This window comes from Pistacia vera, unplaced genomic scaffold (genome assembly GCF_008641045.1).
Source record: "Pistacia vera cultivar Batoury unplaced genomic scaffold, PisVer_v2 Contig510, whole genome shotgun sequence".
Taxonomy (NCBI): domain Eukaryota; kingdom Viridiplantae; phylum Streptophyta; class Magnoliopsida; order Sapindales; family Anacardiaceae; genus Pistacia; species Pistacia vera.
The window spans coordinates 20,929-46,861 of NW_022196347.1; the positions used below are offsets into that span (position 1 = coordinate 20,929).

Consider the following 25,933-nt stretch of genomic DNA (forward strand, 5'->3'; position numbering starts at 1 on the left):
CTTCTTACAAACTTTTTTTAATAATCTTATCATGACAACTCACAATTAATTAATCATAATTTATCAGGTGAATTTCATTATGAATGACCAATTACAAACTATCATATCGAAGTTGTGATAGAAAATTTATAAATATAACATTTTCCTTAAAGGAACAAATTATTGGACTGTGAGAGAGGCTATTGTATTGTGTACAACATCTCAAAATACAATAATACAAAAAAATTTAAGATGGTCTTAAAAATAGAAAATGATACAGTCACCAAAAAAGGAACACCAAATTCATATACCGATAGACGTAACACTATCATAACCGTTGCTTAATTATAAATTTTATTTTAAAAAAAAACGAATGGTGTCACATCTGTTCTGTTCGGTGCATGAATTCGGTATACTTTTTCGATAACTGTAACATTACCTTTTAAAAATATATCAAATCATTTCAACTAAACTATCATTTCTTTTTCCAAAAATATAAATCTGAACTTCAATTCTATATCACGTGCAAGCTTAATCTGATCCTGCTAGCTTGACAAGAAAAAAGAGTAATTGAATCTACGACAATGCGAGGGACTTGAAAAGGTATTTTAATCTGAACATTAACATTCATTTACAAATTTCAGATGCAATAGATCTCGACCACCTAAATAGATAATAGTATACCCCCAGTAACAAAAAGGTACAAATATTCAGAAGTATTTTCCATGAGCAGCTGCAGCAGACTGGTGATAGAATTAGCATAAACTAGTAAACCAGTAAACTGTCAGTAAAATATTATAGCAACAGTGTGCATCCAACCCTATATCCTATTATGGTGACACTGATTTGTTTTTAAGTGTACACCATTTTTCTTGATCAGTTATAAAAAAATGGACTGAGAAAAAACAGCCATTTTCTAGCCTTGCCTGTAAACCATAAGTTAGAATATATGCTCCAGCATCCAGAACAGTCTAATGCAGCACTTCCATGCAATAATGAACTATAGACAACTCCATTCGGCCAAAAAGAGAGCTTGACCTTGTGTTATTCATGACCCAAAACCTGCAGAACCAAAAGTACTTAACCCGCAACTACTATGATGATATACTTCAGCTGACATGACTAATAAGATACCTGCATCTTCCTCCCATCTTCCATTGAAGATTATTAAATCACGTCAGGTAATATTCGCTTATATTATCAACAAAATAATCATACTGTCCATTCCCTCCATAATCAAACTTTTCATTAGTTGGTGGGGCAATGTTTGGAGCAGGATAAACATTTCCGCCAACACCAACCTTTGCATTAACTTTGGCCCGCCCTTTAACTAAGCGCTTGTTATCAGTGGGAAACTCAGCAGTGAGCCTTCCCATCTGCTTCTGTAGATCAAGGACTGAATCATTTGATATTTTCCCCTTAGAATTCTTCTTTCCATCAACAAGCTTCAATTCCAATCTATACAAGGCACAAGCATCACACTTATTGATCTCATACTCATAAAGGTGCCACTCAAAATGGTTCAGTGGTTGTGGATCCATGTAGTAGGATCTCTTCAAGCCTCCATATTCATTCATCACTTGCTTTCTTGACTCATGCCAACCACGTCCACTGTAATCTGGCAATGACCTCTGCTTTCTGTTTCCACTCTCAAAAGCTCTTCGAGGCTTATCAAAAAACAGCCACTCCCTAATTGTTTCACCATCAAGAACCGAAAGATCAAAAAGCTCTGCAATCACATAAGAAATAAATTGGTCATAATAAAGCTACAAAATACATAATACATGGTTAGAGAAATAGTCTTCAAACAAAAACAGAAATTGCTACCATAACAATGACAATATACTTACCAGGAGCGTTCCATGGAGACTTCGAAGTTGCAGCTCCTTCACATTCTGGGATACCAACATCTTTCCCTTGCACCTTGGCACCAAGTGCAGAAAAAAGCAGACCATCTTTCAGGCCAATGCCTCCAGGTCGTAGAACTGGGCCCATCCCAGGTGGGCCTTCACTCAATGCTAAAGCAGCATGAAAACTGCTGCAATAATCCTGACACCAGTCTACACCCTGAGCAGGCCTTGGACAATCCCAAAGTGCACATTTTGGGCCCAAGAAAGCAGAAGGTGGAGGACACAGACTTGGCAGATAGCCAGAAATCTGATGCATAGCATCCTCCCCACAGAAATTTGTACCATTAAAACCAGTATAGAAGTTTTGTTCGAAATCTTGATGCAAATCAAAATGATGATAGTCTGACTGTGTAGCCCCTTCCAAGTTGCTAATCCCCATACTACGAACTCCTGAATGGGAGTTTTTGCATTGATCAACCAATAAGAAATGATGCTGCTGCTGTTGCCCATGATTTACACCATATCCCTGAAACACATCAATCATAAATTCACCAGTGAGTGCCCTTCTCAGAACCAATGTTTTGTCAATGAGAAATCAAGTGCAAATGTAGAAAAATAAAAAATATAAGTACAACTCTGTGGGAAGAAAAAGAATCTAGAATGAGGCATGTGGATCTAATGCTTGAGCAGAAAAGACTACAGATTCTATTATTAAACAAGTAATTTCTTCTCTCTTCCCCTCTAAATTTAAATATATGAAGAAGCAATATTTGATGACCAGTATAGAATGTTCGCTTCCAATGGACTATCCAAGCACAAGAAGAAAGTGACACTAATCAAAATTCAATTCTGCAGCTCAGGTTCACCTCACCACACCCCATGATCACCAGAAGCCAGCTAGATGGCATGAACAAGCATCATATTTAATATTATTGATCTGGTAATTTTGGAGGATATAGCTCAAGTTGTGTTCCATCAACAGATCTGTATGTTGAGCAAATCTCTGGTGGAATAGAATTGCTCATGCACCCACACCCACACCCACACCCTCACCCTCACCCACCAACCAATGGCAAGCCCATTCAATATTTAGAGTGGTATTATGAGATATTCAAAAGTAATCAAAATTTTTACTTCTTGGTCCTCGGTTAAACTCAGGCACCAAACAAGTGCCACATACTGTGTCCAGAGTCGTCCTGGTATTATTCTTCCATTTCTTAGATAAAGATGATCTACCCCACACCTTCACAATAACTTCCATTCCTTTTAAGTATAGACACATACATAAAAAGGGCCAAAGGCACCTTCAAATGTCTGAAAACTAACTTACCACAGTTTGAAACCTGAAAACCAATCATGCACAATAATACAGGATACTAAGGATACAAGTAATATCTGTCACGTGTTTCCTTTCATTACATAATTAGGGAGGACAGAGCTACCATAGATTAATCCTAAGACAAAAAGACTGATGATTCGAGAGGGCAGCGAGCAAATCCTAAATAGTACTGAGCCGATGCAAGTCTATAGATTACCTCCACAGGGGAAAATTTGTGTTGTATTTACAAAGATCTTGGTGCTGCCCTAAGCAATAGAATACACACTCAGCGACTGGGTATATCCAGTCACTTGTTTAAAAAGACACTAGCCACACCCAACAATACATATGTCATGAAGAAACTTAGCCACATCCTCTCAAGAGATCAAGGCAGTTGGCAGGGGCTTTGGATGAGATGAGCACGACAAATACCCAACTCGATGTAACCCTCAAGCCACCAAGCCATGGCCCTCAAACCATTCCATGCCTGCCAAGGTAGCTTAGATATAGGTCAGTCATGTTCCCAACTCAAACATATCAAAACATTAGAGGAGGTTTATCTAGCTCGCAACCCTTCAACATCAAGTGATTGAAGGAATCCCTAATTCTTTCCCTCATAAATTTGATCATCAAGGCATTAATTAGGACTATTTCCAAAGGTTGCAATGTAATTGCCCTTGTTGGAGAGTTCCTCAAAGATTTGGCATGCTATGCCTCTACAATCTGACACCTGAGGTGTCCCAAGAGGATCTTACATGTATTGGCATCTCGAATTTTGCCACGTGATGCTATTACAGACAGGAAAAAAAAAAAAAAAAAGGTTTCAACTCCAATAGAGTTACACTTTTGGTAATTAGAAACAGCCTTTTATGCCTCCCCAAAAGTATTGAGAAGTCCCCATTGGCATGCCATATTCAATCTCCTAAACCATGATTAAGTGTCAAGCCAAGTAACCTTGTGGACTCTCTAAAACTAAATCAAACCCTTCACGTACGTCAGTTAAGAGGGTTTGAGCTTACCTAGTCATCTATCTATCATCTCCAATAACCATATTTGAAAACTTCAATACTCTGGCTATATGATGTGAAAATGAAAGAATAAGCTAATATATCTTTTTCCAGTTCTAAATGCTAAATTCCATATTCAATTTTCCATAAAAGTTGAGCAGTACATCTTGAATAATTTATATTCGGTCCAACTACTGCATAAAGCTCTTAACAAAACTTTGTAAAGAAAACCCACACAAAAGTCACAAACAGTTATAAAATACCACCTCATGAAAGGCTGCACCATCTCCAACCTGCAGGATTTGATCATTGGGCTCCGGCTTCGGAGCAGTTAATGTGCTAGTGGCATCATCTTCCTCATCACAAAGTTGCAACAGCCGATAAATGTCAGATGAAAACGACCCAAGAGTACCATCCTGTATTCATCCATAAAGATCACAATCCATGAATCCATGTTTTAATTAAACCACACATGCGCATATTCACAACTGTGCTCCAAAAGAGTTCAAATCCATGACATCAGAACGTGATAGACATATGGGGAAAATGAAAAAGGCCCAACACTAACTCAATAATCTCCCACAAACCACTTGCAGTCAAATCTTTGAACTAAAATACCACCTATTGCTATTGCATTCACTTGTTTCAATTATACACAAACTGACACATACAAAACATATAATGGGATAAGCACAAGTCACCAACAAGAAAAACCAAAGACTTCCACTCTATAACTACATACACTCATATGCAGACACAAATTTATATTCAAATACCAAAATGTGATTAATAAAATTCAGAATCACATTTGATGTGCTCTAACTGCAATATACACATAGGCAATGTATACAGTACTGATAATGGGATAAATAAATTATACCTGTTGCAAAGAAGATGCAGGTGAAGGCTCATTGAGCTCAGCTTTCCATTCACGGAGCATCTGGTGGACTTGTTCTTCAAGCACAGCCACATCAATGCTGCGACTCTCCTTCCTCGCATATTGCAGATCCATGAACATGCCTTGCAGATCATCAACTCGGTTTTTGGCTTTGTCCTTAAAAAGCTTGTGCGAAGCTGACTTGCAGTTAGTCTTAGAGCCCTTCCCCATCATGGCACAATCCCTTTTGTCAAGTCTCTAGCAATTTCCCTGCAACTAAAACCCAAAAAAGCCAATTTGAGATCACCCCATTAAAAGATACCAACTTTTCCAATGAATTCAGTCTCAATTGCAATTAAAGACATGCAAAAACAAATATCAACTGAGACTAAGACTAACACATATATAGTAAGAACGCACCAAATTCTAATAACAAAATTATAAGCCGAACAAAGAAAAAAAAAATACTACAATAATAGTTGAATCATGATAATAAAACATAGAGAATAACCCATATATTAGAATCCAAACCAACAAAATCAACACATAGCAACATCAAATCTAGCTTAAACTGAGAAAATAATATCTTAATAAACGAAATAGAACAATCAGAATATCAGATCAAACAAACATGATAGAATCATGAACTAATCGTAGCTAAATCACGCGACTGATTTAGCAGCGATCACAACTCACAGCGCTTATTTCAATAAATTTTTACAAATGAGAAGGAAATAATTATGAAATTGCGAGAAAGAAGATAGATAACAAGAAAAAAAGTAAATATTCGAGAGAAGAGAAGAGAAAAGATGTTCGTTACATACTACTTTCTTTGTAATTTTGGGAAGAGTGGATGATTAAAGGACCGAAGGTGACTATAAAGACTATTAAAGAGTGGACACGACACAGAGAATCAGAGAGAGAGAGAGACAGAGAGGGTTTGCTTTTTTTCTTTTTTTCTTTTTTTTTTTTTTTTTCTTTTTTTTATCAGGCTCTCTGTGGAAAGGGAAAACTAAGGAAGCAGTATGTGAATGTGTAAGTAGACTGTTTGTGTACGCGGCAAAAGCTAATTGGGCTGTATTATACTTCCGGGAAAGCTTATTTACAAAATACTTTGAATATATTTTATTTTTCATCCTTTTTTAATAATATGTTATAGTTGTAATATTAAACTAATCGCATAATTTATGAAATAAAGTTCACGGAAACCACTCCGGGTTGGTCGAACGGACAATGAAGATTCTTGAATGTATTATTCAAGAGATCTTAAGGTCTATTTACTTCGACCCCTAATAAAGATAGTCAATAAAGTTCTTATCCGATCGAAAATTTCAAAACTTCAGAGGATTAATTGAGGGATAGCCACTAGAACTTTTACCTGATTGGTAGTTCTACAGCTTCGAAGAATTAATTAAGGTACGCACAAGTTAGTCTCGACACCTCGCTCATTAAAAAAATATCATGGAAATTTATCAAAAATATTAATAACTCTTTTAGAATCCATCAAATTTGTAGGAAACTTAACAAGGAAGGAAGAGATAAACCAAATAAACAATAGATGTGGTTTGTGGTTTCGTCATACATTAAAGGTTACTAAAGTTAACATTTATATATGCTTTATTTACTAGGAATATTAGCATCAAATAGGAATTTTCTCAGGGCGAGTTGCAATTGCCTATTAGTACAAAGTAATTAAAGTTTATCATATTCTTGACATTAAAATACAATAATGTCATTATATTTGGTTAATTAAAAATATAGATTTAAATTACCTCTGAGTAGCCAAATAGTTTGATACGAACATTTGGTTGTATTACTCAAGAGGTCCTGAGTTTGAATCTCTCTTCGAGTGCTAATAGAGTCAGCCGTTAGAGCTTTTATTCGGCTAATAATTTTAAGATTTCAAGAGATTAATTGAAGTACGCGTAAATTGATTCCCGATGATCAGAAATATATATATATATATATATATATATATATATATAAACAGAGAGTATATAAGTTGTTTGACAAGCAGTCATTTAGTCAATCTTTTTATAATAATAGAATATAACGTTTTGATGGCAAACCTAAGTTAGGAATGGGATGTTAGGATGGTGAATCATAATTTGGCCACTTAACAACTATACGAATAAAAAAGGCAATACCCAATTGTAAAGAAGGCTTTTTTTGCTCTTACCAAAAAGAAAAAAGAAAAATGACAACCGCTTTTTGTAAGGTAAATGAAAGAGAAGTTGAGGAAGAAAGGTATAAAGGGGCACTTCCACTACCATCCACAAGATTCCTATCTTGATGCCTCTTTGTGATCCTAACTCCAAAGAGCTTTAGAGAATGATCACTGTTCAAGATAAGCAGCATCTTTTTTTTTTAATTTTATAATTTAATACCCAAAATCAATACGATATCAAGGGGGATATTTGCTGATAATCACCTTTATGGTGAAATCACCTAGATTTTGTTCGATCTCCCAACAAAATGAAAAAGCATCACACGAAAATTGCATGTGGGAAAAGATAAACTTTATTTTCTTTGGCTACAAATTCTACTAATTTTTAGCTTTCCTATACTTTCATAACAGTATTCTAAAATTTTCTACAATAAAAATAGGTTGACAAACTCTTTCCACTAACTTTTTCTTAGAAATATAATGTGACAACTTAAAATTAGTCAGATGAAACCTATTTTTAAGTTGGCGAGATCCATTATAAACTGTCATATTGCATTTATGAGATAAAATTAGTGAAAAAAGTTTACCCACCTGCTATTACCCAATATTCTGAGGTGAAGTCAAAACAAAGATGTATTTATCAGGATGCGGGTTCTTATGGAACCTGATTTATGGCAATCACCTAATAGAAAATGACTAGGAAAATAGCCGCTGATTGGAGCCTGATTTCCTAGGTCTTAACAAACAATATTGACTTTTATTAGATTAAAGAATCGGCAAAGAAGTGGTTAACACTTCAAGCTTGCAATTATTTAAACAGAAAGATTAGCCATTTTGGAGTCAAAAAGTAAAGATGACAAAACTCCAAACCGCCTGCGCCCTTTCCTCACTCTCGAACAAAAAATGGAAAAGGACCAGTACTATACCAACCAACGACGAACACGGCTGTATAAAGCAAACTCAACACTTACCCTCAAAATCTTTAACCAAAATGATTACCATAATCTACTAAACTGCATGAATTTTTTGACATAAACAGAAACAACAGCAGCCATTGCACTCCACCCTTAGTGCTCCAACGGACGTGTATGTGCATTCATGCCGTGTGTGTTTGTCAGCTGCTCAAGCTGCAAATAATTCATGTATTTGTTTTGATCTCTCACTTGTAATAATTCCAGCATACAGCATACCTTGTCCGCCACGATAATAAAGCATACCTCATTTAACAGCGTATACATATATGTATTCTCTACATTTTACTTTCAAGCAATATGACAAAAAACTCCATCTTCAATATCGTATTTGTATATGAATGGCACAGTTGAAACAAAAAAAGGATCACAAAATTGATAAAATTGTGAAAAGAATGCAAGGAATCCCCTGCGAAGGAAAAACCTTTGAGTAAATTAAAAATTGATTTGCCAAATTGGGATTTATTAGTCAATTCTTGTTATTTAATCAAGCTTGCTTAACCAACTTCCCAACTTCTGTGTTAGCTTGTTTATCCAACTTCCCAACTTCTGTGTTAGCTTGTTTATCCAACTTCCCAACCTCTGTGTTAGCGGGTTTAAAGCTGAAAATACCACTGAGACCTCGTGCCCTGGCAAGCTGCTCCAATTCTTCAAGTTTTTGCCTCAGAAGTTCCACTTCCCTTGATAAATTTTCGTCTCTTTGCCTCAATGCCTAAGAAAGAGAATAACTGGGCTTAACAAACAGATAATTAATTTTCTGTCTAAGAAACTCAGGCTGGAAGGCAGCAACTAGCTGCTCCAATACATACAAAAGTTACCATGAATGCTCCACAACCAAAACCAAAATCATGTTAAAATACAAATGGCCCTCTTTCTTAAACAATTAAGTTATAATGTATCTTTTGTTGGAACCCAGGAAGCTGACAACAAGTGAGATGTAGATTTACATATCAATCATCATCAAATGAAACAGTGAATTTACTTTATTTTATTTTATTTTATATTATTTCAGGATCACCAAATAAAACAGTGAATTTACTTTATTTTATTTTATATTATTTCAGGAAAATAAAAACTTTCTTTCCATTGTACACCTATAGACTGAGAATTTGATATCATAAACAACGCACTTTCTTAGTGCATTAGAAATGCAATTCGACGTAGTGTTTCCCAGCTCCACCCCAAAAAGAAAGTAGAGATGAAAGTAGTGGGGAACATAAGAATTTATTCTGTTTTTAAACTAAAATATCTCACAGGTCTTATCTGAAGAACCTTATCTTTTTGGTTAAGCATCAAAGGAATCCTTTTTATTATGACGAAACCAACCTTATTTCTCCAATCTTAAACCATTTATATAAAAATATCTCAACCTCAGAACCAGTTTAGTCATAAAGAGCTTATTAGGTTTCTCAGGTGATATGCAATGTGCAGAATACATCTGTATGCAGGTACCCACAGTCGTTTGGCTCTAAAAGGGAAGCAACATAACATGTAGTGGGAATTTTAAACAGTTGTGATATGACAATGAGTGCCATTTCATACAAGAAAAATGAGACAGCAAAGTTACTTCAAGTTTGCAGTATTTTCTAGTCAGCAAATTTTGGCAAGAACTATCCAATTGAAAATAAAGCTATTCAGAGTCACAAAGTTCATCACTCTCGTTCCTTTTGAATGAACTTTGAAAGCAGAGAATAGTATATACATAATCAATGATCCCTAATTCAGCAAGGAACTACATTTAATCAAAGGGATATAATATCCACGCTCTCATTAATTTGGAAAACTATGTCCAGTTCTTAGAGTTAGCTTTAATAGCAAAAGGAAGTAAAAAATCATGATTCATTATCAAAATAATAGAAACTGGGAAGAGGTTGTCTTCATATCTATCAAAAGTTAATATACATTTAGAACAGAAGTACTAAACAAGGCCCATATGGTGACACAACATTCAAGAATTTTATCAAGGAACTTTTGTGTCAGTACCATAACACTAAAGGAAATATAGCAAGTGAAGATTTCCACAAGAAATGAAAAGAACATCATGATATATAGAAAAATTATACATAAGTTACCTCCAGCTCTTGTTTACGGATTTCCTCCTTTCTTGCCTCTGATCTAGCACTTCTATGCACCTCAAAGATCACAGCAGCGCCTGCAACCTATATGCACAGAAAATTGGGTGTCTCATGATTCACAAACAATCAATTCAAGTTCATTTGCCTTTTAGAGAAATTAACATATATATACAATCACTATCCCATGTCATAAAACCACAAAACCACCCACTTCACGCTAGTAACAGGACACAAAGTTGTGTTGATTTCCACTGTAATAGTGATAACATTTAAAGGCACCAAGACACTCTAAAGTTATATAAATCAGCTAATTGCCGACCTGCAGGCACTACGGAATAACAGTGCATGACATGCCAGAATTAAGAAATTAGTTTACTGAAACTACAGGAATTGGAGGACTAGATAAAGGAATCCCCAAAATCTAGTTTAAACTCAACAACCAAGTATTGGATACTTTCAAAAACTCCCGAATACCTTCCGCCCAGAACTAAACAGTAAACACAAAGAATGATCACCAAGCAGTAAGACTTTACCCAGTTTCCCGTATCTTAGACTCCCATGTATTCATCAACATTTCCACCCTCGTCTCATGCATGACCAGATGAATTCAAATTTTTTTATAGAAATGGACCAAACCTCTTATAGCAAGCACACAAAAAAGATGAAAGATGATCATGATCCACCTTTTTCTCACTCCAATTACACAAATAAAAACTAAGAATAACATTTTCCTCTTCACCACATCTTCAAATGTTAGGGCAAGAAAGAGCCATTGTCCAAGAAAAAACTAAGAAACTCTTTAATGACTCCAGGTTTCCGAACTCTCTACCACTACTAAATAACATGCAATGCCATTTTAAAGACCCATAAGGCTCCTTTACCTCAGTGGAATGGTCAAAGCATCTACACGTCCTACTGCAAGTACAAATACGTTTCCCTGCAACTACCCTCCCATGCCCCATCCAAACCCCTGAAAGTGATATAGCGACTACGAACCACAAATGTTAAACAAGATTATTGAATTACACAGAAACAGAAAGACATACTTGTTAAGCACATGCTTCCATTACTTGTTAAGCACATGCTTCCATTAGTACTTTCTTTCTTTTCTTCTGGTCTTTTGGTGTGTATTGTCAAAGCAGATAATACAAAAAGAAACACAGTAGCTCTTAAAAAGCCCACAAACAACAAGAAGAGTAGCAGGGAAAACAAAACTTACTGAAAAGATAAAGAGTTCCCCAATAAGGTCTACAGCAGCCTGAACAGCTTTCTCCTCATTCAATGGACGTATCTCAACATCAGTTGCATGACTATGTATGCGTCTTTGCATTCTTGTTGTGATTCGATGATTTGCCTGTTTTCAAAAAGTAATAACCAAGTCATAAAATTGATTTCTTTTCACTTCACACTCTATATAACCATATTCATTTTTGAAATAAGAATATAGTAAATGATATGAATCAATTAAATTAATCACATCCTCAGCTTTTCACTGAAACAGCTAAAAGACCAATTCTAAATTAATTGCAGAAATTATAAATGACGCTGCATGTCCTAACCACCTCTAAAACTCTCATATTATTTAAGACCTATGGATACTTAACTAGTTAGCCTCTCTTTGTCAACAACCAAATCTTTACTAAAATACCTAAATTATCATAATATGATATCGATGCGCAATAATAGCTCAAGAATTACTGAACTATCAACAAACAAATGTCAAGCTAACAAATAGCATTACTCAAATTAACTCTTGGCCAGTTCAAATTACAATGCAACAAAAGTCAAAATAGTTGACCTAGATAATTCTAGATAAAGAAACAATATAAAATCCAGCAAATTTCACAGAATGAGAAGAGATCATGAACTTCAATTAGCATCACACATACGAATAAGTAAAATGCGAAGTTACCTGAGCGATGTCGATGATGAATTGACGAAATCTAGGGTGGAAAGCAGCCTGTTGTTTGAGCTTAGCTGCCAACGGTTTGCTCAGCGTTTTTAAGACTAGCGTTCCCAATTTAATTACAGGCAAAACCATAACTACCTCTGTTCTCTTGAATTCGATCGATGAACTAATTGAGAGAAAACAAAATCAACTCTATAATTGATAATTGCCACTGGTTTGACTTGCTTATCAGATCAATTTCTTGATGAACAAGAGTCATTACAGACTATTTCATAGAAAACAGAAGGCTGCGGGGTGCGGAGAAATGGGAACGTTCATTTTTTTATTTTTGGTAAATACGTAGGAAGGTGCAGAGTTGTTGGAATGGCAACAGGATGACGTGGATTTTAACCGTGTAATGATTGGCTGATATTCCGCGGAATGCGTTGACTGTGGTCTGATTGGACAGTCCATGGATGTTTAAAAGTGTGTGAATTTTTCACCTTTTTATTAGGATAAATTTTGTTCAGAGGCAAGCCTGTCTATGACCAACTCAAACCAGTTCTAAGTTCTAACTATGATCTAAATTAAGACGGATTTTATTTATTTTAAGTCGTTAAATTATATCTTCATTAATACAATTATTCATACCACTTAGTGTTGATACGAAAATTCATATCAATCAGAGATACGTAGTCGACCTTGAAAGGAGTTAGATAAGACATACATGTGATGGTTACTAATAACGTATAAAGTCGATAAAACCAACATAATAAAGTAAAGAACAAAAGAAATTTTATAATGGTTTGGTGGTGTAGAAACTAAACCTACATCCACAATTATATTATTATTGGGGGAAGTTACAGGTCGAATGAGGTTACAAAAAGAAGTTCGCGAGTTAGATAGAGGGCATTTAGCTCTTGCGACCTATTTTCTCTGAACACTCTCTAAAATAGGTAAGTTTGCTTTTTCTCTTAAACTTTACTAATAAACTGGAATCGTCCCTTGAAGCGGAGGTTGTAAGCTTTTTTTATACTTGGTTCGTTTGACAATAGTTGAGAGTGAGTGTTATGAGGTTACTTGAACACATAATAATCAATGTTTATGACAGTAATCACCTTGTGAGGGAGACAAACATTGATGGAATGATATGTAGGAGGATCCTGGCCGTCAAGCTTTAATATACCTTAGGGATGCGTGGCACAAATCTAACTGTTAGGAAACTACTCACAACACTTCGCATATTAGATGAATAATCGATCATTTTATGTCATGTAAAACTAGCAAAAATTTATTATTGAATGAAGCTAGAGGTTAACGCCTGACTTGCATTTGGTGCACAAAACTTCTCATGTTGCTACTGTGTCAAATTATAAGAAATGGTAATTGAATGTCTATCTTCTCTACAGTTGCAATCAAGTCATGAGTAAAGAAACATGCATGTCTTGCTAATACTGATGAACTTGACTGTTCAAATAATGGGACATGAAACCTAGAAAATCAAAGTGCTATCATTCTGGAATCACCCTATTTTATTTTGTTAATGCATAGTCAAGCAGGATGGCTGTGTGAAAGAAAGTTTGGTTAAATTTCTTCTCTTGAGTAATGCAAAATTCATGATACATAATGAACCTTTAATTAATAATATTAATGTTCTTTCTATTCATAAATACAATAATCTTTCTTCAAAGAGAATGGATGTTTGATGGACACAATTATAGGTGATACCCAACTTCATTTTTACTATATTCATAATCTTTTGATTTTGTGCAACCAACCACCCTTTTCTGCATATTCTTCTCCTGGGTTGTATATCCCCATTTCTCCTCTGCTTACATAGGTAACAGAAACCCAAGTCTAAACCAGCAAAAAAGACCATGTGGTAGATTTAACATTGATTGATTTATCAGTAAGGCTTTAAAAGGGCATTGGGATTCTTGTCCTTGTGATTGTTAGCAAACTGAATGATACGACTGCTAAAAGCCAAGAAAAATAACAGAGCAATACATATAAAAGTTATTCAGTACGTTTGATCATGGATAGTACTTAGACTGAGTATTATTATACTATCAAAAAAGATTAAAATGATGCCATGACTGTGAATTGAGCCCAGCTGTCAGTCAGTCGACAACTACAGAAAGGAAGGAGAGAAAGTAATGGTACTTTAAAATAGTTCCGGCTGGTTTTGAAGTCTGATAACTTTTTTGTTGAAAGAGTAAGAATGAAATGTACAAAGCTTTGTTTTGTGTTTAATGCATCAAGATCATAAATTTTACTAGACTAATTGCCAAGGAAAAAGTATTTGATGTGAAAGTTATGACATAGATTTTATATGTTCAAAGTCAGCACCTCTGTTTCCATCAGTTAAGACATTTTTTGTAGGTCACTAAAATCTCTTCTTGTGACCTCCTCTGTATTCATGTATCTATAAATGAGGGAAAGCAAGGAAGCTGAGAAATACAGGCAGCCAATAGGCTTGTTTTTAAAGCATGGATTACTCCTCAAAGATGAGTCCAACTGCTTGATATCATTTGTCCTGTCAATGATGATCCATGGCACTTTCTAGGCGATTGGTTTCAAGGGAATGAACTTAATGCGTTTGAAAGAGCATATGGAATGAATTTCTAGGATTATGGGGAACAAAACCCTGATTTTAGCAAGCTTTTTGGTCAAGGTATGGCCAGTGATTCTCAAATGGGAAACTTGGTTATCAAAGACTGTAAGCCAATTTTTGAAGGGTTGGGTTCATTGGTTGATGTGAGGGGTGGAACCGGATCGTTTTCCAGGATCGTAAGTTGTTGCTAACTTGCCTGAGACTAGGAACTTAAAGTTTATAGAAGGAGGTATGTTTCAATCAATCCCTCCAGCGGACGCCTTCTTATTTAAGTCCTTACTCCAACAATGACAATTTTTAATCCTGAAATTGGGATAGTTTCTTTGTCGAATTCTACATCTCATTTCAGGTTTAGAAGTAAGCTGAATCTGTTTGCGTCTTTTATTTACCAATTCAAATCGTAGGCAAGTGATAAAGCAAACTGTTCAATGAGCTCTATAACAATGCCACGACAGAACATTAACATCAAAATCATGTATATGTAGACAATGAATAGTGTTTTAGTTTTCTATCGAGTTTTTTCTTCAGTGGATGTTTCATGCCTTCGGTGATGAGGATTGCCTGAAGATACTAAAAGAAATGCAGAGAAGCGATTGCAACTAAAGAAGGAAAGGTAAAGTTTATAATCATAGATATTGTGATAGATGAAAAGAAATATGAACATGAATTAACAGAATGCAAAGCTCTTCTTTGACATGTTGACGACGGTTTTTGTCACTGGAAGGGAGAGAATGGGAAAGGCCATTTTTGGAGGCTGGTTTTAGTCAATACAAGATAACACCCATGTTTGGTTTGAGATCCCTTATTGAAGTCTATCCATAGAATTCAATGTTTGCAAGCTCGATGGATAAGAATGTTAAAAAAATTCATTCCTGAAATTTCTTACTATCTTGAATGATTAATAATGGAGGATTTGTTCTCTCGAACTTTATTGTTATTTGTAGAATTTGCTTGTAGCCTTGTTTATGTCATTGTGTATTTTCTTTTTTTAAACTAATAATGAATTTTCAAACTAACCAAAACGATAGTAGAATTTTCAATTTTTTTTTTTTTTTATGAAGTTACGCACACCTCAACTGATCCTCAAGACTCTGGAACTAATAATCTCAACGAATCCTCTAGATTTGGGACTCTTGATCAGGTAAGAACTCCAATAATTAGTTTTTTTAATAATCGAAGAGGGACTCGAACTTATGACCTTTTGAATAATATATTTAAGAGTCTTTATCGAATAACTTGTAATGCGTTTGGCTTATTGTTTTTATCCATATTCCCAATACTATTTTTTAAATGTTGTTTGGCACGTTATTCCCAAAATATTAGTCTATTTTTTTAATTCTTGAGACCCTATAAGTTTATTAATTTCATTAAATACCTCCCATAAAAAAGTTTAAAAACTAACAAAAACACCCCCACCCACCAATACCTACCAGATTCCAGCAACCACCGCCGATGGTAGCCGGAATCTATCACAATAGTCTCACAGCCACCGAAAATAGCCAGTAATGGCCAGATCTGGCCGTCATTGACCGTCAATGACGGCCAAAGATGGCCATCGTTTTAACCTTTTCCAGCCATCGCAGCCACAACAGTTGGTAGATCTGGCCAGAAAAGGTCATAACGACGCGTTACGGCACAGGTCCGACCAGTCTGTGTCGTAACGAAGTTTTTTGGCCAGATTCTGGTGGTGGTGGCTAGAATCTAGCACTACAGATAGTGGAGGTGTTTTTGTCATTTTATATATTAGGGTCTTTAATTAAATTAGTAAACTTAAGGGCTTTTTCATAAATTTTTAAAATTTACCTCGTAATACTCCCTTATCCAATAACTCAATACTATCCCCAAAATCTTATCCAAAATAATAAACCAAACGTACCCTCGATCATCCATAAATAATTTAGAATTTTCAATATTGACGACGCCCAAATCGAGTGTCACTGTTGAGACAAGATTATGCAAAATCCAAGTTATTGGTCAGTGTAAAGTTCCATAACCCAACTCCATATTCAAAGTCTATCCATAAATAATTTAGAATTTTCAATATTGACTACGCCCAAATCGAGTGTCACTGTTGAGACAAGATTATGCAAAATCCAAGTTATTGGTCAGTGTAAAGTTCCATAACCCAACTCCATATTCAAAGTCTATCCATAAATAATTTAGAATTTTCAATATTGACTACGCCCAAAGCGAGTGTCACTGTTGAGACAAGATTATGCAAAATCCAAGTTATTGGTCAGTGTAAAGTTCCATAACCTAACTCCATATTCAAAGTCAAAAGTAAAATTTCTTTCAAAGGGTGAGAGTGAAACACGTGGTCCTCAGTGATAGGACCGTCTACATCATAGCTTTTAAAAGTCTCTTATTAGATGTGGAATTTGTGTACTGTTTGGCTCCCAGACGCAAGTTATCCACCTATTGTGGTCACTACACATGAAGTTGAAAAATGTCTTATCACAATCTTTCCACTATAAAAGCAATTAATCTGGATATTTTTTTGAAGACATTACACCAGTAGAGTGTAGAAAAAATTCGGGAGAAGTATGGATCCCAAGCATGGTGAGGGAGGAAGTAAGTTATTTCGAGCTCAATCTCATTTGTATAAGCATATATTCAACTACATAAGTTCCATGTCCCTTAAGTCTGCAGTTCAGCTGGGCATACCAGGCATAATTTATAAGCATGCTCGGCCTATCACACTTCCTGAATTAGTCACAGCACTGGAGGTCCACCCTGCAAAAAGTGGCAACGTATACCGGCTAATGCGCTTGTTGGTTCACTCAGGCTTCTTTTCTAAAACAAAGGTACTTACCGAAAACGATCAAGAAGAAGAAGCATACGCTCTAACCCCTTCTTCTAGGCTACTAATCAAAGATGAGTCCAATTGCTTGTCACCATTTCTCCTGTCAATGCTTGATCCAGCTTTTTTAACTTCATGGCATTCTTTAGGAGGTTGGTTCCGGGGTAATGAACTCACACCATTTGAAAGTGCACATGGGGTCAACTTTTGGGATTATGGTGAACAAAACTCTGAATTTAACAACCTTTTTGGTCAAGCAATGGCCAGTGATTCTCAAATGGTTAATTTGGTTGTTCAAGACTGTAAGCCAATTTTTGAAGGATTGGATTCATTGGTTGATGTAGGGGGTGGTACAGGATCATTTTCCAGAATCATATCTGCAGTATTCCCCCACATGAACTGCACAGTATTTGACCTCCCACATATTGTTGCTAACTTGCCAGAGAGTAAGAACTTGAAGTTTAAGGGAGGCGACATGTTTCAGTCCATCCCTCCTGCAGACGCTTTCTTATTTAAGGTACGCATTTTCTCTAGAATGATAAATTCTATCTGAAATTCTGAATTCAGTTGTTAGACACAATATATTTTAACTTAATTTTCTAATGAGTGATTGGCAGTTGGTTTTTCATGCATTTGGTGATGAAGATTGCGTGAAGGTGCTGAAGAAATGCAGAGAAGCTACTGCAAGCAAAGGCAAAGGAGGAAAGGTGATAATCATAGATATTGTGATAGATGAAAAGAAAGATGAACATGAATTAACCGAAGCAAAGCTGTTTTTCGACATGTTGATGATGGTTGTTGTTACTGGAAGGGAGAGAAATGAGAAAGAATGGGAAAGACTAATCTTGGAAGCTGGATTTAGTGGCTACAAGATAACACCTTTCTTTGGTTTAAGGTCCATTATCGAAGTCTATCCATAGAAAGAACAATTCAGAGTTCCAAGCTCAATATCACATGTTAAATAAAGCATTCATAGCTGAACTGCTTTGTTAACATTCAAGCAGTTACTTGAGGGTTTTTGAATAATGGATTTGTTTTATATTAAATATTGTTGTTGTTTGAAGTATCTGCTAGTAGCCCTCTTCGTGCTCATGTGTTGTTCTAAGTCTGAAAAATCAATATCTCTAGGGTGCTATAGCTTCAAAGAAGACCTCGTGTAGTCATGTTTTTATGGTCAACTGTGATAAACAGAGCTCATCTTTTTCGACGAAAATGATCCAGTCTCCACTAGAAATGCTTTTATGCTTACAAATTTTCCAAATTAAGGATACTTACATGAAATTCGAATGCTTGCACTCTGATGGCAACATTCCAGGAGCAAAATTGTTTTCAGTCATGAAATCACCTGATGTTGAAATGTGAAGCCACTTTCACATGGCTTGGCATGCAAGTAGCTCACAATCTTTGACAGACTGGTTTAGAAGCATGAATGGTAGTAAATTTGAAGTAAAAAATGGTGGGTTAGGTAATTTACAAGTGCAATAGTCTATGACCAAAGTTATGCAGAAGTTTTAAATGGTTGCAATATTTGAATTTGGTTGCAATATTTGAATGTGGCAATTGGAATATGGTAATATTAATTGATTTGGAGGTCATGGTTTCCTATAAATACCCTAGGACACTAGAACTACCAGTCGAGTAAGAACTCCAATAACCACCCCTATAAGAGGTCATCAACTAATCCCCTAAGACTCTGAAACTATCGACCGGGTAAGAGTTTCAGTGGCCACCCCTATTAGAGACCGAGGTAAATCAAACTCAGGACCTCTTGAATAATACACCCAAAAGTCTTAGTTGACTATTCGATCACCTAGTGGTGATTTATATCTTTTACTTTACTCTTATTTTATTATTTTTATATTTATCATGATTAAACATTTTTATATGCTTTATTCTTAAACATAATCATATTTGATATATGATAGACTTTGAATAAATATATTCAACATCTTCAGGTGTCAGCAATGCCTCAGCAGTAAGGCCATCATAAAGGAATTGTATTCCCGTCATGTCCACTGAAATTTGCAAGCCAAGCAAAGCATAAATTAAAATTCAACTGCCGTCATCTGAGAAAATCATGTAACTGAATTGAATATCATTGCATCCGTGTACCAATAAAATTTTATTATCATTTGTTTATTTGGAGTCAACAGAAATCCTTGCAAGACAAGGCCATATTTTCTTCTTTCTTTAACTAATGAAAGAGCCAGAGCCAATGGTTGGACGGCACTTATTTATGGTCAATCAGAAAAGCTTTATTTATGATTCCAGTTTAGCAGCCACGTTTGGATAATACAGTTATGTATTTCCTTACGTAGACAAATTTTCCATTTCAACTTTTCACCTATATAAGCACAAACTGAGGGATCAACCCCCATCAATAGAAGCAAACCTCACAACATGGATTCAAATAATCAAGGCCACGGATCTAGTGAGTTTTTTCAAGCTCAGACTCAGATATACAAACATGTATGTCATTTTATGGATTCCATGGCACTGAAATGTGCAGTCCAATTAGGCATTCCTGATGTAATCCACAACCACAACAAGCCCATTAATCTCTCAGAGTTGGCTTCTGCACTTCAAATTTCTCAAACAAAAACAGATTGCTTGCAGCGCCTCATGCGCCTATTGCAGCACTCAGGTTTCTTTGCAACAACCAAGATTGTTGAAGACCAAGAACAAGAAGGGTATATACTCACACCATTTTCTAATCTCCTGGTGAAAGATAATGTTGCCAGTTTATCGCCTGTCGTTCTAGCCCTGCTGGATCCTGTGCTAGTGAATCCTTGGCATTCCTTGGCGAACTGGTTTCAAGGAAATGATCTTACACCATTTGAGACGGCCCATGGAATGAGCTTTTGGGACCTTGCGACGCAAAACCTTGAATTTAGCAGCAGCATGAATGAACTAATGGCCAGTGATTCTCGGATAACAAGCTTGGTTATTAGAGATCATAAGGAAATTTTCCAGGGGCTGAATTCATTGGTTGATGTGGGAGGCGGCACAGGAACTCTGGCTAGGAAAATTTCTCAGGCCTTCCCTGAATTGAAATGCACGGTCTTGGATCTCCCACAAGTCGTCACTAACTTGCCAGAGAGTGAAAACTTAAAATTTGTTGCAGGTGACATGTTTCAATCTATCCCTTCAGCAGATGCAATTGTCATCAAGGTATGCAACTTTTCTCTTTTAGTTGTTTAGAATATTGCTTAGTCTTTAATGTTTTAGTGCTGACAATCGATGACCATTACATTTACAGTCAGTTTTGCATAATTGGAGTGATGAGGACTGTGTAAAGATTTTGAAGCGTAGCAGAGAAGCTATTGCAAGTAAAGGTAAGGGAGGAAAGCTTATTATCATAGACATGGTGATCGATGACAAGAAAGAAGAACACGATAGAACCAAAACAAAGCTCTTTATGGACATCACGATGATGGTTATGTGTAGTGGAAAAGAGAGAAAGGAGAAGGACTGGGAAAAGCTGTTCTTGGATTCCGGTTTTAGTCACTACAAAATTACAGCTACAAGTGAGTTAAAATCTATCATTGAGGTTTATCCTTGAGAAGTGCACTTGTCTCCGTGTTTTGTAAGCTTCAGATGATTGTCAAATGAATAATGTACAATAAGCTTGATGCAATACCTTGCTTGCAATGGTGACTTGAATATTAAAATCGAATTTTGTTTTCTTTTCTCAATTCTCATAACAACTTCATAGAGTGTGTGATTTCCTTTGCTGTTCTGCGTGTTATGAATTAAGGAAATTACTTATAAGAACATAATTACTTGTGTTAAACATACAGTACTTTAACCTTGAATCCAGACTATCCAGTTGAATTAAAAATGCGTTTCAGGTCAATTGAGAAACCTGGAAAGATTAACGAACATGTGAAAAGACTGAACTGGTTGAAGATCAATTAACCTTGAATGCTACTAAAGTAATTGGCTCAATGGCTAAAGCTAAGCAATGGTTTTTTGAGCCCAAATTCTAAGCAATAACTGATATCAGATGTCTCATCAACAGTGGACACTTATGGTCAACATATATAACCAGATTAGAACTTCAACAAAAGCAAGTAATTAATTTGTAGTCATGTATGATGCAACATCTATAACTTAGCCATCAAAATGGTCGGTTAGGACTCCTAGCTCATTTTGGAACTGTCAAACTTGGAATGAGAAATCTTTCATATATATATACATATGTATGGTAGTAAGCTTGCTGGCACCCCATAATACCAATAATCTCCCCACTGCAACTACCCTAGGACTCTTTGATACCAGTTATAGGATCAAGCACTTACCACTACGCCAAAAGCTATAGTTGATAGCCTAGGTGCAACTTTATTTCCTTATACACTTGGCAGCGCAGAGCCCCATCTTTACGTGGTGGGTTCCCAAAAGGTGCTGCGCCATAAGCACCACAGGTAGGGCGGTCAGTCCCCATGCCAGTCCCCCATAAGACTGGCCCGAGTCAAAGGGAGCTTGCTGGTATCCTATAATACCAAGTGTTGATACAGAAATCTGCACTAACCAGAGAATTCTGATCGACCTTAGCGGGATCGGAATGGATGTGCGCGTGATTACGGATAATCAGTGATTGACAAATATTGAATGCAATAAAGTAAATGGCAATGAGAGTTTTCAAAGTGGTTTGACGAGGTAAACTCTTAAGTCTACGTCCACTGCTTTTTGTATTTGCTGTAAGAGATTGCAATGAGAATTCTGTCAAAATTTTGTAACCCTTTTTCCATCATTTCAGGGGGGTTATATACAAGGTTTGTATAAAGGAAAGAGCGAAAATAAAGGGATTACAATTGATCTAAACTGCAATTCCGATATTCTCGCAATTGGGCGCTGTGATTGCATAGAGATTGCTTTGATCTAGTCAATCCCACGATATCTGGGATCTGAAGTTATCTGGGAATTAATTGAATGATCATTCAGGTTGTTCGCGACTGGCTTGTGCTGGGTCGGGCTATATGTCGACAAGCTTATGCTGGGTCAGACAACTGGTGGAGTCAGACTAATCCTAGGTCAAGCTACATCCTCACAGTAGCCCGAGCTTGGTGGAAAAATCACACACAACATCTGCCCCCTAGTGTTCGATGCTCATTTCGAGCTTCGAAGACTATTGCTCGATTTGATACTAAGCTCGCCATTAACAACAAGTCTCCGGATGCAAGTTCGGCCGAGCTCCTAGGGTTGACCTTATGTCCAATCGACGTGCTTCACACTTATTTACTTCCTGCAATACCTGTTGAACTGAGAATATGAAAAGTTAGGGCAAATATGTAATTTTCATGTGGTCATGTCGCATTAAATACGGCAGCTTTTGTTAGTCATGCTTCATCGCCCGTGGGCATCTACTACTGTCCACGCACAAAGTCGAGGTGATGTGCGGCGATGGTTATCAGTGCAACAATCGGATGGTTCGTCGCCCCTCACAGATGGATGACACGTGGCCACGTCTAAGGGTCAAGATTGTTTGACAAATGAAAGGTCGAGATACACTGTAGATCAACGGCTGCGATTAAACCCTGCCCTTTTGTCTTCCATGCAAACCACTATAAAAGGTGGTGAAGTCGTTAGAATGCTCATTCAGTCCACGAAAGTTTTCTGACACCTTTGTTCACTTTGCTACTGCTTCGTCATCGTCACGGTGCTCTTTTTGGTGAGTTTCTATTCTTCTTTTATTCCGGTAAGGTTCTTTTCCTTTTCTTTTATTCCAGTAAGGTTCTTTTCCTTTTCTTTATCCGTTTTTCCAACTTTCGCATCAAAGGATGGCTAATGTTGTGGCCACATTAAATGTTTAGGGCTTTTGTAGGGTTTTTAATGCATCTCTGGTGATCCTAGGTTTAAGGAGGGCTTAACGCAGTGGCCATCAGAACCCCAAGTAGGTCGCGTGCATTCATCATGTGGCGCAAGCTATCCTAGGTGCCTGCACTGAAAGCAAGTGTGAAATGATCACCAAGTTTTTTGAGCTCTGACACATGTTCGCTTCTGTTTCAGGTACCTAGAAGCGATCTATAACCATGTCTTCTTCCAGCAGTCACACAATCGATTGCATGTTTGATTCGCCCGCAAGCTCGACAGTCCTTGTGTATTCAACTCTTGAGGTCCGAGGAAATCATCGCGCGAAGCTTGGACCCCAACACGGTAGGCTCTTCCGACCCCTCGATATAGTTGACTCAATCTAGGCAGTCTCTAGTTCATAGGCTGCGAAGAAAGCCACAATCCTCGATCACCGTCTGGGATTTGGAGAGCATAAGAGCGGTTTATGCACCGCAACTTAATTTGATGGTTTCGGTGGACTTTTCTCAAAAGAATCCCCTGCCCGGATGGGTGGCGATCTTTGAGACCATCCGAAGATGCAAGGTATCCATTCCCCCTCATCGTTTTGTTGAAAAAGTGCTGAAATAGTTCGACATCGTTCCTCTCCAACTATCTGCAAATTTGTATGTAATTATCATTTCTCTGTACATAGCGTATATGATCGCTGAATTGGGTAAGCCATCCGTCAAGGAGCTTGTCCATCTGTATAGGCTTAAGAAAGGGCAAGACTAGACATACTACCTTTCCAAGGTGAGGAAGATACGTTTCAACAAGCTGGTCGATGTCCCAAAGAAGGTCTCGCACTAGGACTCACAATCTTTCTTCTACGAAGCCCAGGAGACCAGCGCGTTCACTTAGAAATCAAGTAAGACTTCGAATTTTTGTGCGTACGAGGATTGCTTTCGAGCTTTGTGTTCTAGCTAACTGAGTTGCTTTGTTTTGCAGTTAACGTCGAACAGAACTATCTCCCTATCGCGAGCTTGTAGAGGCTCCAGCATTTCAGGGACCTTCCTGATGGACAATGTAGCGTTAACGAGATCATTACGCTCCCTCGCCTGCAAGCATACAATTTCTGTTGGGACAATGCCAGATTTCTTATGATTTTGGAGAAAGGTTAAGTTATCGTTTACTCGCACTTTTTTCCTATGCAGATAAGTCGTTCACTATTTGTCACTTTTTTTGCAAAGATATGGGCTGAGAAACTAAAAGGCCCAAAAAAGAAGACTGCAGCTTCGGCGACTGCTAAGAAAACATCGGCTGCTTTGGCGACGAAGCTGCCCACTGACGTCACTGGCATGAAATGCGAAGCGAAAAAGCCCATGACTGCCCTAAAGGCAATTGGCGGGAAGAACGTCTTCGAGCCCTAAAAGGGGTTGGTAAAGAAAACACTCAAGCTGATTGGAGGCTCGAGAAAACAAAGGACACTCGAGCAGTAAGATAGCTCAAGTAAGAAGAAATCGACCTAGCCTCTAGAGGGCTCGGGCAAACAAAAAGTGGTCGAGCAGCAGGTTGGCTCAGGCAAAGAGGTTGCCATGCATGCTAGAGACCTAAAGAAAGTAGCAACCAAGGACTTGGCCAAGAAGAAGTCCACCTCTGTGGGCAAGGCTGGCACTAGAGGTGTTCAAAAGAACCGATTGGAACTGGAACCAATGGATACCCAAGGTTTGATTCCGATTCCTACCCGGAACCGACTGCCAACGGGTAGGTTCCAGTTCTAAATTTTTGGAATCGTTACTGTGTGATTCCGGTTCTAGTTCCTATAATTAAGAATCAGAACCAGGAACCAAGACTAATATATAATAAAATTAAAGAGTAGGGGGGTTAATAAAAACTTTTGTAGAAAAAGTTATGTGAATACATTTATATTTATATTTCATAACATTTAAAGTAAGTTGGTTTGACTTTTGAGAATCTACCTTTACAAAGTAACGGAGTTTGTAATTTTGAATTTATAATTTGTAATTTTACTTTTGTTAACAAGTGTCAGGTTGGGGGGCGGGTGTTAGTGTATATTAGTGTATGCCCTAGAAACCATTCGTGTTGTCGGTTTCAGAGCATTTTGTCTTGTATCTATATATATATCATAAATAATAGAAGAAAGAGTTCTTCAATTCATATATGTAAATTGCTTCCTTTATTCAGTCATGCATTTAAAATAAAGTATGTATATGAATTGTCCAGATGATTCATTTAATAGGTAAATGAATTATCGAAAAGGGTTCCCTACGGAAGCAATATAAATTTGGGCAACTATATTGCACAGTAGGCATACCGGATGCTTCCGAAAGATATCATGAGTTGATATAAGTACGGATGACGATGATAGTCATGTCACTGGGGCATTGGTATGGATTAACGGTTGGTGAACTGTTTTTCGAACGTGACCGAATAACGACAAATCACTTGGAAAAGCATGTAGTCAATGATTTATCGTTTGGTTATATCAGTGCACGATGTAGTCCTTTGACCTGAGACATTGTAGTCGGATCCGATATGGATGCGTATGGTTCATACGGTGTATAAGTACGAGACTAATCATGTTTCGTACAATAAAG

At 36.9% G+C, this 25,933-nt stretch overlaps 4 protein-coding genes, 1 long non-coding RNA gene and 1 pseudogene across 6 annotated transcripts; 4 read left to right on the forward strand and 2 right to left on the reverse strand.

Annotated features, from left to right (window-relative positions):
* Window positions 1-574: 574 nt before the first annotated feature.
* LOC116106264 (transcription factor VOZ1-like) lies at window positions 575-6,002 on the reverse strand. 2 transcript variants are annotated; one of them, XM_031392606.1, is made up of 5 exons: window positions 5,856-6,002; window positions 5,035-5,307; window positions 4,421-4,570; window positions 1,830-2,355; window positions 575-1,708 (listed from the first exon to the last, which is right to left on the reverse strand). In XM_031392606.1, the coding sequence occupies exons 2-5, from the start codon at window positions 5,263-5,265 to the stop codon at window positions 1,152-1,154; spliced, it is 1,464 nt and encodes a 487-aa protein (XP_031248466.1). In that variant the 5' UTR covers window positions 5,266-5,307; window positions 5,856-6,002; the 3' UTR covers window positions 575-1,151. The 2 variants fall into 2 exon arrangements, with proteins under 2 accessions (XP_031248466.1, XP_031248467.1); XM_031392607.1 differs by lacking the exon at window positions 5,856-6,002 and adding an exon at window positions 5,728-5,745.
* A 2,569-nt stretch (window positions 6,003-8,571) lies between these two features.
* LOC116106269 (OPA3-like protein) lies at window positions 8,572-12,478 on the reverse strand. The gene is made up of 4 exons (XM_031392612.1): window positions 12,157-12,478; window positions 11,464-11,598; window positions 10,242-10,328; window positions 8,572-8,881 (listed from the first exon to the last, which is right to left on the reverse strand). The coding sequence occupies exons 1-4, from the start codon at window positions 12,283-12,285 to the stop codon at window positions 8,657-8,659; spliced, it is 576 nt and encodes a 191-aa protein (XP_031248472.1). The 5' UTR covers window positions 12,286-12,478; the 3' UTR covers window positions 8,572-8,656.
* Window positions 12,479-14,167: 1,689 nt separating this feature from the next.
* On the forward strand, window positions 14,168-15,568 carry LOC116106271 (annotated as a pseudogene).
* A 1,656-nt stretch (window positions 15,569-17,224) lies between these two features.
* On the forward strand, window positions 17,225-18,612 carry LOC116106261 (trans-resveratrol di-O-methyltransferase-like). Its single transcript, XM_031392604.1, has 2 exons — window positions 17,225-18,063; window positions 18,164-18,612. The coding sequence occupies exons 1-2, from the start codon at window positions 17,290-17,292 to the stop codon at window positions 18,464-18,466; spliced, it is 1,077 nt and encodes a 358-aa protein (XP_031248464.1). The 5' UTR covers window positions 17,225-17,289; the 3' UTR covers window positions 18,467-18,612.
* A 228-nt stretch (window positions 18,613-18,840) lies between these two features.
* LOC116106263 (trans-resveratrol di-O-methyltransferase-like) lies at window positions 18,841-21,241 on the forward strand. Its single transcript, XM_031392605.1, has 2 exons — window positions 18,841-20,717; window positions 20,806-21,241. Exons 1-2 carry the CDS (start codon window positions 19,947-19,949, stop codon window positions 21,106-21,108), a joined length of 1,074 nt encoding a protein of 357 aa, XP_031248465.1. The 5' UTR covers window positions 18,841-19,946; the 3' UTR covers window positions 21,109-21,241.
* Window positions 21,242-23,545: 2,304 nt separating this feature from the next.
* Window positions 23,546-25,228, forward strand: LOC116106252. Its single transcript, XR_004124295.1, has 3 exons — window positions 23,546-23,921; window positions 24,031-24,243; window positions 24,324-25,228. It is a non-coding gene; the product is annotated as an uncharacterized LOC116106252 (long non-coding RNA).
* Window positions 25,229-25,933: the final 705 nt, after the last annotated feature.

Excerpts from the sequence above, each read along its gene's own strand:
- LOC116106261 (XM_031392604.1), top strand. The coding sequence starts at position 17,290 with ATGGATCCCAAGCATGGTGAGGGAGGAAGTAAGTTATTTCGAGCTCAA. Across the intron at positions 18,064-18,163 it reads CAGACGCTTTCTTATTTAAG|TTGGTTTTTCATGCATTTGG; the intron begins GTACGCATTTTC and ends AGTGATTGGCAG.
- LOC116106264 (XM_031392606.1), bottom strand. The coding sequence starts at position 5,265 with ATGATGGGGAAGGGCTCTAAGACTAACTGCAAGTCAGCTTCGCACAAG. Across the intron at positions 2,356-4,420 it reads ATGGTGCAGCCTTTCATGAG|GGATATGGTGTAAATCATGG; the intron begins GTGGTATTTTAT and ends GATGTGTTTCAG. Across the intron at positions 1,709-1,829 it reads GTCTCCATGGAACGCTCCTG|AGCTTTTTGATCTTTCGGTT; the intron begins GTAAGTATATTG and ends ATGTGATTGCAG.
- LOC116106263 (XM_031392605.1), top strand. The coding sequence starts at position 19,947 with ATGGATTCAAATAATCAAGGCCACGGATCTAGTGAGTTTTTTCAAGCT. Across the intron at positions 20,718-20,805 it reads CAGATGCAATTGTCATCAAG|TCAGTTTTGCATAATTGGAG; the intron begins GTATGCAACTTT and ends TTACATTTACAG.
- LOC116106269 (XM_031392612.1), bottom strand. The coding sequence starts at position 12,285 with ATGGTTTTGCCTGTAATTAAATTGGGAACGCTAGTCTTAAAAACGCTG. Across the intron at positions 11,599-12,156 it reads TCATCATCGACATCGCTCAG|GCAAATCATCGAATCACAAC; the intron begins GTAACTTCGCAT and ends TTTTGAAAACAG. Across the intron at positions 10,329-11,463 it reads GGGAACTCTTTATCTTTTCA|GTTGCAGGCGCTGCTGTGAT; the intron begins GTAAGTTTTGTT and ends CTGTGCATATAG.